General features: G+C 42.7%; 1 protein-coding gene across 47 annotated transcripts in view; it reads right to left on the bottom strand.

Annotated features, from left to right (window-relative positions):
* The window catches only part of Sgip1 (SH3GL interacting endocytic adaptor 1), a 197938-nt gene extending 184115 nt beyond the window's left edge, over window positions 1-13823 (bottom strand). For 22 of the 47 annotated variants that reach the window (XM_087549071.1, XM_087549070.1, XM_087549072.1 and 19 more), the window contains exon 1: window positions 12496-12883. In XM_087549071.1, the coding sequence (XP_087405197.1) occupies window positions 12496-12505 (10 nt within the window). In that variant the 5' untranslated portion in view covers window positions 12506-12883. 47 annotated transcript variants of the gene reach the window in all.
* Between the last annotated feature and the right edge of the window lie 3912 nt (window positions 13824-17735).

Raw genomic sequence — 17735 nt, 5'->3', positions numbered from 1 at the left:
TACACATAAAAAGGCAATGTTCATTCCCTCGGGTGTGAAATGGTTCCTCATTGAGAATGTATGTGTTCTACACACAGCCCTTTATCGGTGTATAAACTTGTATGCAAGCATTTTATTTGACCTAACAGTAGGTGTTAGAGTTGGTAACTTAAAATCTACACCTGATCGGATAAGTAGAGATATTAATATGATTATTCCTATCAACACAAATATTTATGTAATGTTTTGATATCTAGGCTTGCTTAAAATTTAACTCAGATTTACAGTACAGCTGAACAGTACCTGTGTTTTATTTTCTGTATAAAATAAAACTCAAACTTTTAAAAATAAAAGAAATCATAAGCTCTTCAAAAAAAAAAGGTTCACATAAATGTGGAGATGTGAGAATTTGATTTTGAGAGGTCATTCCTTTTTTTGAATTTTTATTAGATATTTTATGCATTTACATTTCAAATGTTATCCCCCTTCCTCCTCCCTTGGCTTCTGTGAAGATTGTCCCACTCCCACTCCCACTCACCCACTCACCCACTCCCACCCACCTCAACACCCAGGCATTCCCCTACACTGGGGAAATGAGCCTTCACAGGTATGAGCAGTCTGTCTTAGCTCCACCCCCACCGTTACCTGGCAAAAGCCAGGTATGCTCTGCCCCACAGTTACCTGGCAACTACCAGGTATGCCTAACCCTATAAAAGGGGCTGTTTGACCCCTCCTCATCCTCTGTTCTCTCTTGCTCTTCCCCTCTTCCCCCTTTTTCCTTCTCTCTTCATTCCCCTTCCTCCTTCTCTCATGGCCAGCCTCTACTTTTCTGTTTCTCTACTTCTCTCTCTCTGCCCTACTACCCCCTTAACTCCCCTCTCCATGTCCTGAATAAACTCTATTCTATACTGTACCATCCATCGTGTGGCTAGTCCCTCAGGCGGAAGGAATGTGTCAGAACGGGCCTGGTGAGGAACCCCCTTTCCCCATAGTTCACCACACCTCCACAATCCCACCTCTCTTTATCTTTTTATAAACACATCAACAGGACCAAGGGCTTCTCCTATTGATGCCAGGCAATGCCATCTTCTGCTACATATGTGGCTGGAGCCATGGGTCCCTCCATGTGTACTGTTTGGTTGGTGGTTTAGTCTCCAGGAGCTCTGGGGGGGTCTGGTTGGTTGATATTGTTGCTCTTGAGAGGTCATTCTTATAATTCATGTTTTTTTTAAAACAAAGTAGACACTGCTTAGAATAGTAGTTCTAATCAAATTAATAGAGAAAAAGTCATATGTGTATGCACACACATATATGTATGTGTGCACAGGTATGTACATTCATTTAAATCTGTCATTTAGAATCTGACATAAAAATATTTTGACTGAAAAGCAATTAAGAGCTGTATTTTATTGAGCATGTACTTGGTACGTCAGGTACTGCTCTGAGTCCAGATTGTTTAGCATTTCATTTAATCTTTCTAACAATTCTATGCAGTAGGCATTACTTTACCATTTTGCTAATATTGTCACTGGCAGTTAAGGAATTTCAGCTTGTGCCTCTTCAGAGACCATACTCCACATTCACTAAGCCGTAGCAACGGTTATTATTTCTTCATAGCAGTGACATTTGGGTGGTTTCCATGCTGTTTTTTGTTCAATATTCAAACAGGGAAACTTTTTAACTTACAATGAGTGGGGTGGAGAGAGCATCGGGGAGACATGGGTGAGTCAGTCCTTCATGCTGCCAGGACCAGCATGTGGCTCTCATCTTGACGGGTCCTCCATGGCATACTGTGTTCTGTAGCTGCAGAAAGGACTCAATCCAGGGCACTGCTTAGCATCTCAAAGTCACACAGAAGCCTCTGTAGGCCAGGCAGAGTCCTGTGTATTGAGCTTCTACTATGAACCACGTTGTCCTCTAAACGCCCGGCAGAGGTTAAGTCCTTTGATTCTGAGGATAACTGTGTGCTAGGTGCTGCCCCTGCCAAGGTCCGTAGTCCCTTCCCAGTGGTCACTCATTTATTGGATGACATCTGAGTGCAGACACAAGCCTCACACTGGGTTCATTAAAATGAGTGGGCAGGTTTTAGCCAAGGCATAGTCTTTAGCTTTTATACAAGGAACAGGACTGATAGAAAAGAGAGTCTTGTGCCCACAGAGTACAGCCTCTAAAACTTGCTGGACTCTCAACACTGGGCACCTAGGCTGCAGTAGCACTGACCTCTGCCTGACCCAGAACTGTCATGCTGGTCCCCACCAGCCATATGAGCTAATTCCTGAAACCAACCCCTCCTTCCTTCCAGTGGTTTGGTCTCGTCTTCATCAGTGGTCCTCAACCTTCCTAATGTTGCAGCCCTTTAATACAGTTCTTCATGTTGCAGTGACCCTGAATCATAAATTTATCTTCATTGCTATTTCATAGCTGTAATTTTGCTATTGTTAAGAATTGTAATGTAGCTCTTACTCTCTTTTACGCTTCTTGCTCTTTGTTCTTCTCTGTTCTTGCCCTCATTCCCCCACTCCACGTGCCTATGGCTGGCCGCCTTTCCTCTCTTCTACTCTTCTCTCATTAAACCTCTCCACATGGAAAAAAAAGAATTGTAATGTAAATATTCAATATGCAGATATCTAAGGTGTGACCCTCAAGGGGTCAAGACCGGCAGGTTAAGAACAACTACACTAAGTATACGTTGTGATTGAATTCTTACAACTTTTCATGTTAAATGACCACAACCGCAACTTTCATTTTTTTAATGAGGAGACAGATCTGCTCTCTTCCCAAAGTCACAGGCTGGAGGTTTCATGGAGGTCATTCTGACCAAAGTCAGCCATGCCTAGTGTGCTATGTAGCATATGTAGCTATGTAGGAGTCTCTGCAAGAGCAAGGAGAAGGGCCCTCTGGCACACAAAGAGAGCACTTGTGTGTGACCTTGAATGATCAGCACCTCTAAAGGGAAGGGAAGAACAGTCTATGTAAAGGAAAGAAAGTAAGAAAGGCTTCTGCATTACTTAGATGGCCCAGTGATGGGGAAAGATGCTGCGTGGGGCAGCCTTGCACAGTGTATTTTATTTCACACGCAAGGAGACTGGCAGGTGAAGGGTCTGGCTCCTGACACACTAGAGGTGACACGGCTAAGTCTGATCAGATGACTGAGATTAGTTCTGTGGTATCTACCTCCATCCTCCACATTAGGGTCCTGAGAATCTAAGAGATACTTGAAGGTTAAAGTCACCAGCACGAAAGCAAGCACTTTCCCTGAGAGGAGATGCTAACAAATGTAGAATGTATGTAGAAGAGAGGTGGGTGCAAGGCCTGTCTGCAGAAGCAGTGCAGCAACCCTCTAGGAACAGTGTTGAGAAGCAAGGTTAAGCCTCTGGAAATGAGGGTAGAGCCCTGAGTAAACAGTGAATGTGCACCATGCTCTTTTGAATGTTTTGATGTTCATTATCCCACTGGAGGCTGGGAGGTGGAGACCAGCTCTGTTCCTACTTTGAGCATGGGGAAGCTGAAGCCAGGCAGTTCCCGCACTCACTCAAGGTCACACAGCTGGTGGGGGGGTTCAAGGCCTGTCCTCTTCACTGACAGCAGGTGCATGAGCTCACAGAGGAAAGTGCTATAAATGGTCACATTGTATGTGTGCTCAGTAGAACGATGACCCTGGGGACACATTCATTTGTGTGTCTTTTGGCAGTCGCCCAGCCACCCTCAGTACCTTTGAACGTGAAAGACACCATGGGTTCCCGGTCTTTGTCTATCCACATTTTTGGAATCGTGACTAAAGTGAATGTTCCTTTGTCTTCCAGAGAGAATAAAGACCCTTGGATAAGTTGCTGCATTTTGGCGTTGGTTTCCTCAACCATAAAATGAGGCTGGACCAGTTTAGTTAACCTTCAAATGATGGAGTGCACTATCGTATGTTCATGATAATGGCCCAAGCTTTCACAAGATGCCAGGGGAAAGTGAGCTGTCTCTCTAAGGGAGAAAGGGGCTTTTGTTCATAGTGAGAAGCAGGTTTTCTATGAAATGTTTTGTAGAATGTAAGCTGTGAAAGTTTAGAGTCCCTGGGAAGAGTGACACCACAGTGTGACCCTTGTCATCATAAACTCCAGGGAAGACAATGTGTGCCCCTGAAAGGAGCAGAGCCCTCTGCTAAGTTAGGAGCCTTCTCGAAGCTGATGACTGATCACAAGGACCAGAGTGAGGTGATGACACCAACTGTCCTAATTGTGATGAAATACCACAGAGAGTCTAGACAGCCTGCTGCTTGTATGGCAGAGACCCACATGTTCCAGTCATACCACTAGATAGGAAGAGTTCTTGCCTGGGAGTCAGAGCCTAGCTACTGATGGTCTTTGTTGGTCTGCCTAGCAACTCACTTCATCTCACAGAGCCCCAGTTACTTCCTGTTTGAAATTGGGATGTTAACACGTATTCTTTCTCCCACACAGAGAGGCTGTGGGATTGCAATGTGTGTGAGAAGGTAGTATTTCACTAGGCACCATGCCAGACTCCAGGTTTCTGAGACAGTGACTACAGCTGGCTCCTTTTCCCTGTCATTTTTAGTGTGCATATAGTACCTTTGACTAAAGAAAAAGTTCCATGTGGATCTGGAGGAATTTTGGGTTCTATCACTCACCACTGAATGCACAGCATTTTGAACAAGTTGCCTAGCAACTAGTATGCATCCAATACATAATGTTTAACCATATGCTCATTTTATTGACTGCTTTAAAATATGTTTTATTAATTCTTTGAGAATTTCATACATGCATACAATGTATTTTGATATTTACTCTCTGCTCCTCCTGTAACTGCTTTCACTTCCATTCCCTAGTCCTCTTCTCCCTTACAACATCATATCCTCTAAAACAAAAACAAGAAAGTTTTTTATTTCTCAGTGGGTCCAAACTGTGCTGACCACATATGCATAAATATGGGGCCATCTACTGGAACATGCTCAACCTACCAGGGATCACACCACTAAAGAAAACTGACTCCCCTTTCCCTAACGGTTATCGACTATCAATAGCTCTTCAGATGGGGGTAGTGGCTCCTTTGCCCCTTCTCCCTTCTCTAAAGGTCTTGGAGATACGGCTAAAAGTCACCCCTTGACAAGTGACCCCGGTTCTGGAAGAGCTTTATTACAGGTATAACCTCTATTTGTTGGATGTATTCAAAGATTAGCATCATACCTGTATGCTCAGCTCTGTGAATTTGGATGAACTGATGATGAACGATGAACTAAGACAAGGACATGACATACCTCCATTTACTTAAAACGATGGGGAGAATAAGTCCAAGAGGCACCAGCATCAGACATTCATTATGCTGGCCTGATAATCCCAGCCTTCTAAAGATTCAACTGTTATAAATATGGAATGCTGACTGGCTTGATCTTGTGCAAGTCTCATACAGGTGCCTCAGTCAGTGTTCTTGCTACGAAGAGACACCATGACCACTGCAATTCTTATAAAAGAAAACATTTAATTGGAGGCTTGCTTGCGGTTTCAGAGGGTCAGTCCATTATTATTATTTCAGGGAACAATGCAATATGCATGGAGCTAGAGCAGTAGTGAGAGCTACATCCTGACCCACAGGTAGAGAGAGAAACACCAGGCCTGCTAAGGGCTTTTGAAACCTTACAGTCCAGCCCAATGACACACTTCCTCCAAGGCCATACTTCCTCAAACAAGGACACACCTCCAAATCCTTCTATTCATTCCAAACAGTTCCACTCCCTGTAACTAAGCATCAAAATATACAAACCTATAGGGATCATTCTTATTCAAACCACCACAACAGGCAACCACAGCTGTTGTGAGGCCATCAGTGTACTGGCCTTGTCATGTCTAGAAGTTTTCTGCTGACACTCCCTGATCGCTGACTCTTACAATCTTTGTGCTCCCTCTTCTGTGACGTTCCTTGACCCTTGGGGGAAAAGGAATGATATAGATATCTCATTTATGACTTCATATGCTAGACACTTATTCTAGGCATTTAATCGTTCGGTACATACTTTTAATGGATAGATAGTTCTATACTAGGTTCTATGGGTGGCAGGTACATAGACGCTTGTCTTCTAATGCTGCAAAGATGTGAAACAAATCTGTGGCAGGCAGACATAACAACCAAAGATCATTAAACAACACAGGAGACTAGTAATCTATTTGAGTTAATTGTGTGCCATTTTGGGGGTTGAGGAAAGAAGCGTAGCCTCAGAGTTCAGCCTTAGAGGGAGAATCCAATCATTGAGCAGAGATCATGGTTTCTCAGAGTTGGGAGTTCTAGAGAGAGGACAGATCAATCATCTCATGCCGTCCTGAGGAAACACAGCCTGGAATGTCAAGTAACTTCCTCAAGGCATCCAGCCAAGCAGTACTAACATTGAGACTCACACTCAAGTCTCACTTTTCGATCCATATTCTTTATATACAAAAGCCCATATAGGAGTTCAGTGAACACACTGGACTGCAATAGACAAATTCTCAGCTCAGAAATAACTCATCATCTGAAAAACTTCACATTCTATGATGCTATCTTTGTACACACAAGCACATTGCTCAACCATACACCCATGATATCCATCCTTTTATTTTAAATTAGTTTCTGCTTCAAATTTTCTAGCTTTAGAACCATATTCAGGCTTTGCTTTAAAGCAGAGAAAGGGAACTAGAACACAGGATGGAAAGGTTGGGCTAGAAAAAAACAGGAGAGATAAGCCTGGGCTTCTTACCCTTGATGAGCAAGAGAAGGCAAAATATCAGGGAGGCATCCAGTATATTGATTAAAAACAGATTCAAATTTCTTTACCTAGGTGTAGCACAATCACAGTATGTCTCTTCACAATATGAATTCTTTTGCTTGAAGAGAATCACCAAAATAATTCAAGCTCAAGTGCATATTCGCAGATGAACTATTTTTAACACTTGATAACACATTGTCTTATTTTCTAATTGTGTCATGTTTATAAGTTTTGTGCTGCTAGTGAGAACATAAATGTGAACATTTATATTTATTTTTTTACACGTACCATGTACAAGGTGTAGTTGTCAGAGCTATTTATTTATAATATACATATAGTTTACTATATTTACTATATGTATATATATATAGTTTACTTATTCAATGAATAAATGTATGAGGCCTTCCCTAGGTATAAAAACTACAGAGGTGAACATGGTAGACCAGATGTCTATCTTTATAAAGGTTACCTCCGAGCCTTTCAGCTTTGAGGACTCAGTGGCCCAAGGTACATGCATAGAATTTAGGGATAACAAGAACAAAGGGGGAATCCTACTGAGGAGTGGCAGTTTTGCAGTAATCATAAGAGATTCTGCAAGTTATGAAGAACATTTTTTTAAAATCAAGAGCTTGGGTGGTGGGAAAAGACTATTCTAAATAAGGGAAGGCATGCAGTATGGTTATCCATGTTACTAAAGCATCAGATGAACCGAAGAAGAGAGTAGACAGCCTCATGTAGACTGTATTTAGAGAAATGAAAATAGGAGGAATGGACATTTCAAACACAGAAGAAAGTGGCATGGCATAAGATATTTAAATATTGATGCTCTGTCCCTCTTTGATATCCTACAGAAGCAATGAGCTGATATTTAGATCCCAAGAATGGAGCTTCATTTCAGCCACAGTACCTCTCCAGTAGCTTCCCCATTGTGAGAAAGCTATGCTATTCCTACTGCGATACGTATGGCTGGTGCATATCTGCTTTCTTCCTAGGAGACTTTGCTCTCACTGTGCTTCCTTTCTATCTATGGCCACCTCTTTGCAAAGCTAATTTCTTCTCAATCTTGTAAGACAAACAGGCTAAAATGCACTACAATCCATTAAATCCTTCCTTCAACTCCTTTCTAGTCATTTCAGTGAGATCTGTCCCATTCTTGATTCCATTCATGAGTTTATTAATGACCTTATTGCTGGACGATAATTCCTATGATAAAATGGAATTAAGAAAAGGTAAGGCCAAGAATGGGAAAAAAAGTAAGGTAAAAGTGAACAGAATGGAAACAGAACAGTATTATCACAAGTCTCTAAAGCTTCTTATGCAAAACAAATTCTGGAGGTGCCTTCAAATTTTGTCTCTAGCTCCTCATTTTCTTCTAATTAAATTTTTTTTTGTTAATAATTGACTTAGAGAAGCCATGTGGGAAGACTAACAGCAATAATCAAAAGCAATACTTGAAATTAACAAACACATTTAAATGCCACCATTCTCTTCTGCTGCATCACTGTGATAGCTGTTGTGTTCACAGCAAGTATTTAGCTTCCAGTGTAAAACTGGGCTAACCACCCCGACGGACTGTTAGAAGACTACACACTCTTCTCAGAGATTTGAAGTTGCCTACTGGAACTGGATGAGAACGAAACAGTCTCCTCCCAACTCACACCTGAAGATGGAGAGACATTACATAAGCGACAGAGTGCCTGTCAGAATCTCAGATGCACACTTAGATTTATTAAAGTGACTTCTCCGTTTAAGGGAAGGGAATCAGTAGCATTTACAGCACCCTCTCTTGCTTGCAGGTGCTGTAGTACTGAGGATTGAACCGAGGACCTCACACATTCTAGGCAAGCACCTTACCACTGAGCTACATGCTCAGCCCTACGGCGCCCTCTCTAAAACTTCCAGAGCTAACGATAAAATGAGCACTTTTGTTCAAAAGGCTTTGTTTCCTCTTTTTGTAAAAATCACATAAAAGAATTTTCCAAATAGAAAATTCCATTTCTAGAATTTGCAGGTTTATCGCAGCAACAGATGTTCAGTTAATCTCAAATTGGACAAAACTATTAAGTAATCTTCTGCGGAGTAGGAAAACACTAATAAGGGAAGCAAAGGCAGTTAGAGTTTATGTAGAGAGAAATAGAATGTACAACTGGAGAAACAAACATGTGTTTTTCAGTGTGACTAGCATGCCTGCTCCAATACAAAGCAAAAAAGGAGAAAAAAAAAGTTCTTAGAGATTGAAAATCATGAGTTTTGTTAAACGGACTTGAATTACAATTCTCTACCTTTTTTTTTTTCCTGCCACATGTATTATTTTTAACTTTTTAAATTTGGAAAAGGTTATAAAATATTATATCCAAAATACACTTATACAGACATTCCTGTGCATAATAAATAAATAAATAAATAAATAAATAAATAAAATGTATTTAGTTATCCTGGGTTGCAATGAAACCCTTTAAAAAGTGCTTTTTTTCTGTTTCAAAACCGTTATATAGAATTAAACCATTGACACCGGGAAAGTGATATTTTGAACACAGTACCTATGAGCCTTAAGATGGGATTCAAGAACACAGAGCACCAGTTACTTCTGCATGGGACGAGAAACACACTTACTCACCAGTCTCACAAGTGAAAAGGTTCTAAGAAACCTTAGCTTACTTTCAGTTATCTTAGGAAATGCCACTTAAGATTTTTAATAACAATGTATCAAAGAATAACCCTGACTCCCTGCCTAAGCACAGGACTGCATCTTAGCCTGGGCAATGCACACCGACACAGCAAAGCTCCTTTTGCTCACCACCTTCACTTCCATACCAAATCCAAACATCATCATGTGGGTTTTCTCAGCAAAGAAACAACCCAAAGCCAAACATGGCCAAAAATTATAAATAATTCAGGAAGCAACAAATAAAGACTCTTGAAAGATGCTGCTTTTGTGAGGATACCTGAAATAAAGCCATGGGGCCACATAGTGGTGGTGATCTGTTGAAGGACCGGACCCTGCAGCTATGAAGTTGGCTCTCAGAATTGGAACAAGAAGGAGGTGGTACTATTCCTCATCCAAGACCAGGCCTTCCAAAAGATACTGGATAAATGAAGCCTATATCCTGTTCCAATAAAACTGAGACATGAATCTGAACCATAAGCCACTCTGCTAAATATATATTTATTCTTGTTTCCCACAAAGTAGAGGAGAGGCTGAAAAGTTGCCCTACCATGCTTTCTCCAAGCAGCAGACAGAAACACCGCAGCGATATAGCAGTGTGCACGCACGCGAACACAGAAGTCTCAACTACAGCCTCTCTAGAACTGTGTTTATGTCCATGACTGCACATGCGTGTGTGACCATGTGTATATGGCACACAGGCTCTGGCTAAGAACAGACTAACTATGCAAATGCTTGGGGATGCAATCTCACAGTACACACATGGCATGTCAGCAGAGAGCGTCCATGGCAGCATTTTGGGCACCTTTTGGGGCTTTCTCATCTTCCCAAGGTTACTGTGGCAATAGCCCGGAATTCTCTAGAGGTGAACTCTATAGAGGAATTCTAGAGAGTCAGTGGACACGACTGCTATAACACATCTTCGGAGTAAAAGAAATTTAGAACAGAGAATTCTGGGCTGCACTATCAGTAATAGACACAGGCATTGGTAAAAAGACTGGCAATATAGTTGGAGAGCCACTGACTGGGAAATAGGTTTCTGGTTAAGGGTCCTACCTGTTTTTCCAAGGTCACTGAACAAATTAATAGGAGACCATTTAAATGGGACTTGCGAATAGAAAACATTCATGAGTTTCACACAGAATTGGAAAGCACTGGGCACGCCTGTCTAGTTGCTCCTGCAGAGGTTCATTAGAAGCAGCTGTAACCCTACTGTCATCTCTGATTCTACTGGTGTGAAGATAACATCCTCCATTAGATAAATTGGGCAAGCTAGCCACAGGGCTACTTCAGCTCAACACCGGTCTTTGTTAGAGTTCCCGTTTCAGTTTCTGCAGCTCAGATAAGCTTATCTCAGGGCTTCGAGCTGATGTTCCGGATGGCACAACAGACCTGATTACCAGGGGGACCACTAATGAGCATCAGGAAATGCTACCACCTCCAAAGAACTCACAGGATAGTTTCAAGCCCAGAAGTGAAAGGAAAGGTCCTCAAATTTCCCATGGAAGGTTAGAATTGAATCAGAATATAAGCAGATGTATTTCAACACATCCTTTGTAAAATTTAGCTTTAAAAACGGTACACTTTCTATAGACACGTTTTTTTTTTTCCTGATGAGGACACATCATGTGGGCTTTGAATTGAAAAGTACTCAAGTTATACTCTTTCTGTTTGTCTTGCCTTGCTAGTGAAAGATTAAGTTCATTTGGAATTAACTAAAATTGATTTAGTCATAGAATCTTAACAATCTCACTTAGCTCTCTGAATACAAGACCAGGCTTTAAACAGAATGATACACTGCCTCCATTTAAAGCTATTTCCCCCAAATCTGTGTGTGAGCTTCTACCCCAGAATTCTTTTCTCCCTAGAGTCACACTAATGACATTTGACATGATGACAGAGGGAGGGGGAAGGGAGGAGATGGAGAGAGAGAGAGAGAGAGAGAGAGAGAGAGAGAGAGAGAGAGAGACAGAAAGAGAGAGAGACTTTCTGCCACTTGAGTACAGGCTTCACTGTAGGTGCTGTTGAAGCCATCTTCCTTTATTTCAGTTTGGTAAATTTCTCAGGTCCACTAGTAACTGACCATTGGACAGACCATTGGTAACTGATAGGACAGAACTTGGCGTTAGGTGGTCCCTCTGCCATTTCTGTGGCTAATCTGAGACTTGTTATGCACTGGATTCTGCATTATAAAATCTAACCTGGGTACAAAATTTCTGCCTGTCATCTTAGGAAAGGCCAGGAGTTTTATACCATCCTGTACTGTGAAAACAGAAAATCAAAGCCAGTGTAGAGCTGCCTGCTTCTTCTCTGACCAATTTGTTGCTTTTTCTGAGGTGATGTTGGCTGTCACTCTCTTAGACTGGAAAGGGCGAGTTAGTAGAATAATATGTAGTTTAAATAGCATCTCCCAGGGGAAGTCCCTCCTCACACTTAGTATTAAATGCAGTAAGATAATCAGTAACCAATCATTTGATGCTTAACTCAGAGCCATTTCCTCTCTGAACTGGTCTGATCTTGATGAAGGAGTCAAGAGGCCCAGGTATTTTTCTTAGATCGCTCACTCTGCTGCAGTGACAGCCCCCCATAAAATTCCAGTTTATGAATCAAATTTGTTGCATCCCTCACTCCAATATTATAACGCAAACCCCAGAGGTCAGAATATCTTGTAAGATATGTAAGCAGTTCACTGAAAACGCCAGCGTGGATAACTCTGTCGATGACCTCTTCTGTCTAATATCAATTTCGGAAAATTACTTTCCATTGCAAAGATTTAACCGGCGTGCTTTCACAAACCTACCACAAAACCCCCTTATCTTCTCTCCCAACTTGTTTGGTCTGAGAGCTTCTTAGCTGTCTTGGCTTCCTGCAAACACTTAGGCTTTTCTCTTTTCAAAGGGGCTGGGAGCTGTGGAGGTTCTGAGCTAGACAGAAACCCTGTGGTTTGATTCCATTAGTCTAAACCCGGGCCGGGTTGCAAGCAAGCTGCAGTATCTGCTTGCAAAAATCCTGGCAGCCAGGTTCTAGACACAGACACCACCGGCTGCATGCATACTGGTCTACCCAAATCTTGCCTGGAGTCAGCCAACCACAGCAGAGGGAATCCTACCTTCCATCATGGTGGCAGAATTGCATTCCTTAATTTCCAAGAAGTCAGAAAAAACACAGGAGGATACGCTTCCAGGTCCCGGCTAAGTCCTCACAAAGCTGCCGCTGAGGTCTGTTCTGCTTGCTGCCAAGCCAAAGGAGACAAGTGTTAACCCGAAAGACAGGCCATGGATGCTGCTAGCGCTGCTTCACCTACAGGCTCCCAGGAAGATGCTGAGAGAGAAAGGCAGAGGAACAGCAAGCCGGCGAGCTGCACCGCCTGCGCTGCCTCGGCCAATCCCTTCAGCTCTGGACCGCGTCACATGGTAGCCAGCCTGCATCTCCTGACACAATACCCCCGGAGAGCGCACGGAACCCATTTCCCGTCCCCATTGCTCGCCACCCCCACCACCTCCCGCTTCTCTCCAAACACACAGCCCCTTCCCCACCTGGTGACGCACTTCCCCCGCCCCTCCTCGCGGTCCTCGCAAGCCTATTGCAGCTCCCGGGTGTCCTATAATCTGAACTGCAACCCTGACAGGGGATGCCAGCAAGAAAGAAGCCCAGGAGGCTGAGCTGCCCAGGGAATTATTCTTTTCGTTTCCCTCTCTTTTATTTATTTTTTAAGAAAACACTTCTTAGTAATTCCAGGTCTTGGCAACACACTTTTACATTCCCATTTCAACCCCTGAAGGAATTTCAAATGTCAGCGCCTGGCCTCTGCGCACATCTGTCATCTGTGGCTGGCTCGCGCTCTCTTTATCTTTCTGTCTCTCTGCCCCTCCACCCCCCTCCCTGTCTCTCTGTCTAGGTCTCTGTGTCTCTCCTTGTGTGTCTCTTCCTCTCATTCACGAGAGAAAAATCAATTCGCTGACGTCACATCATAAACAACCATCCCCCAAAGGATGATGCAGGAAAAAAAATTCACCCCAGCTGCCTTGAAAGGAAGCAGGAAATTAATTGCGCATGACATGCCCAAGGGCTGGCAACTGTCATTAAAACAAAGAAACAAAAGAACCCACCCGATTCGGGCTCTGGAATCAAACCGGCGATGCTCCAGCTCATTTCTGGGGCGAGAGGCGGGAGAGGGGGCTGATGGCAGGAGCCTAAGCGTTGGCCGCTGCAGGCGTATGCGCGTCGCCTCCTCCTACGCTCTCCGCTCCGCACCGGCGACCCCGGGGTCCCGCTGTCACCGCGTCCTCGGGCCGAGCTAGGCCGATGCCCGCCCCAGGTGGGGAGCCTTGCTTGCAGCCTCGGCTACAGCTGCCAACTGCAGCCCCTGCTACATGGCACGTTTTGCAAGAGTGCCTCCTGCTATCTTCAGTCGCCTAGGAGCCCAGTCCTTCACCCAGGGGAAATCCAGATGAGGGCAACTGTTCCAGGTTGCGCTGGAGGAATGGGAGGAGCCTGGGGCTGGGTAACTTGCTAGGATGGCCTGCCCAGAAAGGTTCAGGCACAAGGTCTGGTGAAGCAGAGGGTCTGTCACCTGAGTGTTCTCAAGAGCCCTAAAAGTCCTTCAATGGGAGGGACTCCCAGACCAGGTGTCCTGCGATCCTGAGTTTAACCAGGCCAAATAGCCAAGCAAAAAGAAATACATTGAAACAAGTAAGGAAGGCCCAGGAGAGTGTAGGGAGTAGATGGTGTCTTTAAACTAAGGAAGAGTGGCAGAGTCAGGACTATGAGAATCCTCTTATTGAAGATCAGGTCAGAATCTCTAACAATAGTGATGATCATTTATTACACCTTCACTTAATATTACCCAGATCTCCACATAGTCTGGCTTTTTCCTGTAGAGAGAATATGAGATACTGGTGGCTGTGAAAAACTAAAGAACACAGCTAAAGAGGTCAAGCCAAGATATGAATTAGTCAAAATCAAAAAGCCACCCAGTTCCTTAGCAACTTACAAGATTTTTTTTAATTAAAAAAAATCTCATTGTTTTCCCTCAAGGATTCATCTTTCTATGGCTTCTGCATTTAAAAATTAAAGTCTCTTGAGAGATATACTTGCTTGTGGCTTTTCCCCTATGTCCACCAGGCAGTAGAGTTTTAAAAGGAAGAGATTACAAAGTAACACTTGTCTTAAGAACAAGTTGATCTGCTCTAAAAACTGCAGTGAGTTATCACGTAAAGAACATATGTATGTGACTAGCAAATTATTTTAATGAAGATTAACAACATGGATGGATACTGTTGTCAAACAGAAAGCTATGGAATCCTCTCTCTTCATCATTGAGGTCTGAGATCATAGTCCCATCACACAACTCTGGGCTTTCGTTTCTTATATATAAAATAGAGATTAGAACAATACTATGTCTGCAATAAGCCAGTGGTCCTCAACCTTGAGGGTAATGACCCTTTTGTAGGTCAAATGACAGGGGTTGCCGAAGACCATCGGAAAACACAGACATTTGCATTGGGATTTGTAACAGTTGCAAAAATACAATTATGAGGCACCAACAAAAATAATTTTATGGTTGGGGGGGTTCCCACAACATGAGGAACTAACTATATTAAAGGGTCACAGTACTAGGAAGGTTGAGAACCACAAGTATAAATAGTAAGAAAGCAAATCCGTGGTAATGTCTTATTATATACCCAGAAGTGTTCTGATTCTCTGTCAGAAAAGCCGCAGTACTTCGTGCTGTGTCTACAGCGTTGTTAAGTCCTCCATATTAGCTTTGCAGAATTAGTATCCCTGACACAGTAGGGCTAGCACAGGTTGCAGCCAGAGACCTGAATGCGCAGAGAGCCACGCCCACTGAGTACAGCGGTGAAAGTTAAGGTGAGGGAGAGGGCCAGCTTGTGGAGATGCCGGAAAAGCTGCCGAAGAGAAAGTGGAGCCAAGCAAGATTAATTGGGAAAATCCAAGGCTGATGAAATTTTAGGCTACTTCAGGGGAAAAAATGGGATGAACTTAGGGTGGATGTTATAAAATAGATAAGGAACTTGGTCAGGTGAAGTCCGCAGGTAAATGGGAGCAGGAAATGCAGGAGATGGACCATGGCTGCAGATAACAGGGAGAGTTTGCTGCCTCTGCTCCCAGCCCTGGCTCTACTGGAACAGAGCAGAGCCTCTCAGATTTACTGCCTGCTCACACCGGTTTGGTTTTAGGATCGCAACAAGCCTAATAGCTAGACAGAAAGATCGATCAACAGCCAGGAAGTATGCAAAAAATGCTCAGTGCCACCAATTACCTGGTAAATACAAAACCGGTTTAAATTGTCTATTAACATGACAGATTCTGAAGGAGAGCAGAGAAAAGAACTCCTGCACACTGTTAGCAGAAGTGTGACTGTAAAAACAATGGAAAGCTTGCTCAACCTGACAGCGGGCTTCTACATGGTCCCGCAGTTCTACTACTGGACATACATTTAGAAAGAATTAAGTAGTATGGTCAGGAGACATCTGCACTTACCTGTACATTGTATTATTGTTGGCAATAGCCAGGATATGGAATCAGCCTAAGTATCCATCAACAAGTAGCAAAGATTCTTGTTCTTAATATATTTTGAAAACTTGAATGCACATAGTAACATTGTACATACTTAGAAAGCACAATGTGGAATGTAAGTGTAGATGTAGGATGTTAGTGATTGGATCAAGGTAGTTCACACATCTGCCATCTCAAGAAGTGTGTGTGTGTGTGTGTGTGTGTGTGTGTGTGTGTGTGTGTGTGTGTAAGACGTGGGGGGGGATTTAAAATCTTTCCTACTAGCTATTTAGAAGTATACAACTATGATCAATCATGACTACTGCACCGTGGACTGTGAGAAGTTACACTTATCCAGCTGCACAGCCACCCACGCCCTCACCCTGTCTTCCCTTCACTCATCCCTTTACAGTTATCTGCTGCCAACAACAAGGTTCTACTGTCTCCATCAGTCAAATCAAATGGTTCACTGCTTCCACATACAATGAGAATGTATGGGATTTATCTTTCTGTACTTGAGTGACTTTATGTCACCTAATCTAATGTCCTGTAACCTTCCTTGTGTTACAGTAACTAGCTGCAGTACATCTTGATTAATGAATAATCCACTATATGTATATATGAATAATCACACATGTGTAGTCATATATGAATGATCATATAAATATATATGTAAATAGTCATATATGTATTGACATTTTCTTTAGCTGTCCATTTGTTGATAGACACTTTGGCTGATTCCATATCTTGGCCATCACCAGTAGTAACACAATATACAGGTACATGCAGATGGCTCTTTAACATACTACTTTCCTTCCTTTTGAATATAGGCAGTGGTAGAACTGCCAGACCATGTAGTATCCCTCTGTCAGATTGAGCAAACTTTCTATTGTTTTTACTCTTGCATTTCCACTAATAGTGTGCAAGCATTCTCTTCTCAGCTTCATCAGAATCTGTCCTCAGGTCAGTCCTGAGGCCAGATGCGTTTCTCCACAGCTCTATCAACTGTTTGCTTTGTGCCCTTTTAAAAGAAGATGCTATTATCTAAGTTAAAAGAATATTCAAGGAACAGAATTCCATTTCATGTGAAAAACATACTCAAATCTGTTGTCAGAAAGTATCAAATACCTTGGTTTTGTCTCCTCACATGTATTCTTAGGGGAACATGGTTTTGCTCAAGAACATAAGCATCACTTTAGATTGTGCCCCAGTTTTCACACTTTTTGGAACAGCTCTTTCCTTGATGACAAGCCCCAAAGAATTTCTTGCTGCTGAAATAATGGGACTTTCCCCCACAAATTTGGCTGAAAGTGCAGCCAAAAGATATTGAAAAAAAATGGGCTTGATTTGCTGGTTAGCGTCAGAGCACAAGCATTGTATGGGAGCCCTGCTCAGGATGACAGAAACAGGCTTAAGTCATACTCGGCTCCCAGATAATGGTTTTGGCCGGCCAAAGACCAACAACCCAGGTGCTGATGTCACTAGACATTGGATTATGTTTCTGAAGCTAAATTTGTATTGGGGGTAATACTTCATTAGTTATCAGTGAATTACAATAGGATTCCAACTGGGTGTTGTGACCAAGATTTTGATTCTAGTACTCCAGAGGAAGGTGGAGCTGTGATTTCAAGCCCAGCCTGGTGTATGTAGTAAGTTCGAGGGCAGCCAGGGCTACATAGTAAGACCCTTCTCAAAATAAAAAAAAATACATACACACATACATACATACATACGTACATATGTATTACGTACATATGAAAACAATGAAAGAAAAGAAGTCAGATACCTATCATATTCTCAAAAGTTGGACTTCTTTATGCATTTTAAATT

This window comes from Rattus norvegicus, chromosome 5, assembly GCF_021556685.1.
Source record: "Rattus norvegicus strain SHRSP/BbbUtx chromosome 5, alternate assembly SHRSP_T2T, whole genome shotgun sequence".
Lineage (NCBI taxonomy): Eukaryota > Metazoa > Chordata > Mammalia > Rodentia > Muridae > Rattus > Rattus norvegicus.
This window is presented reverse-complemented; position numbering and strand designations above follow the sequence as displayed.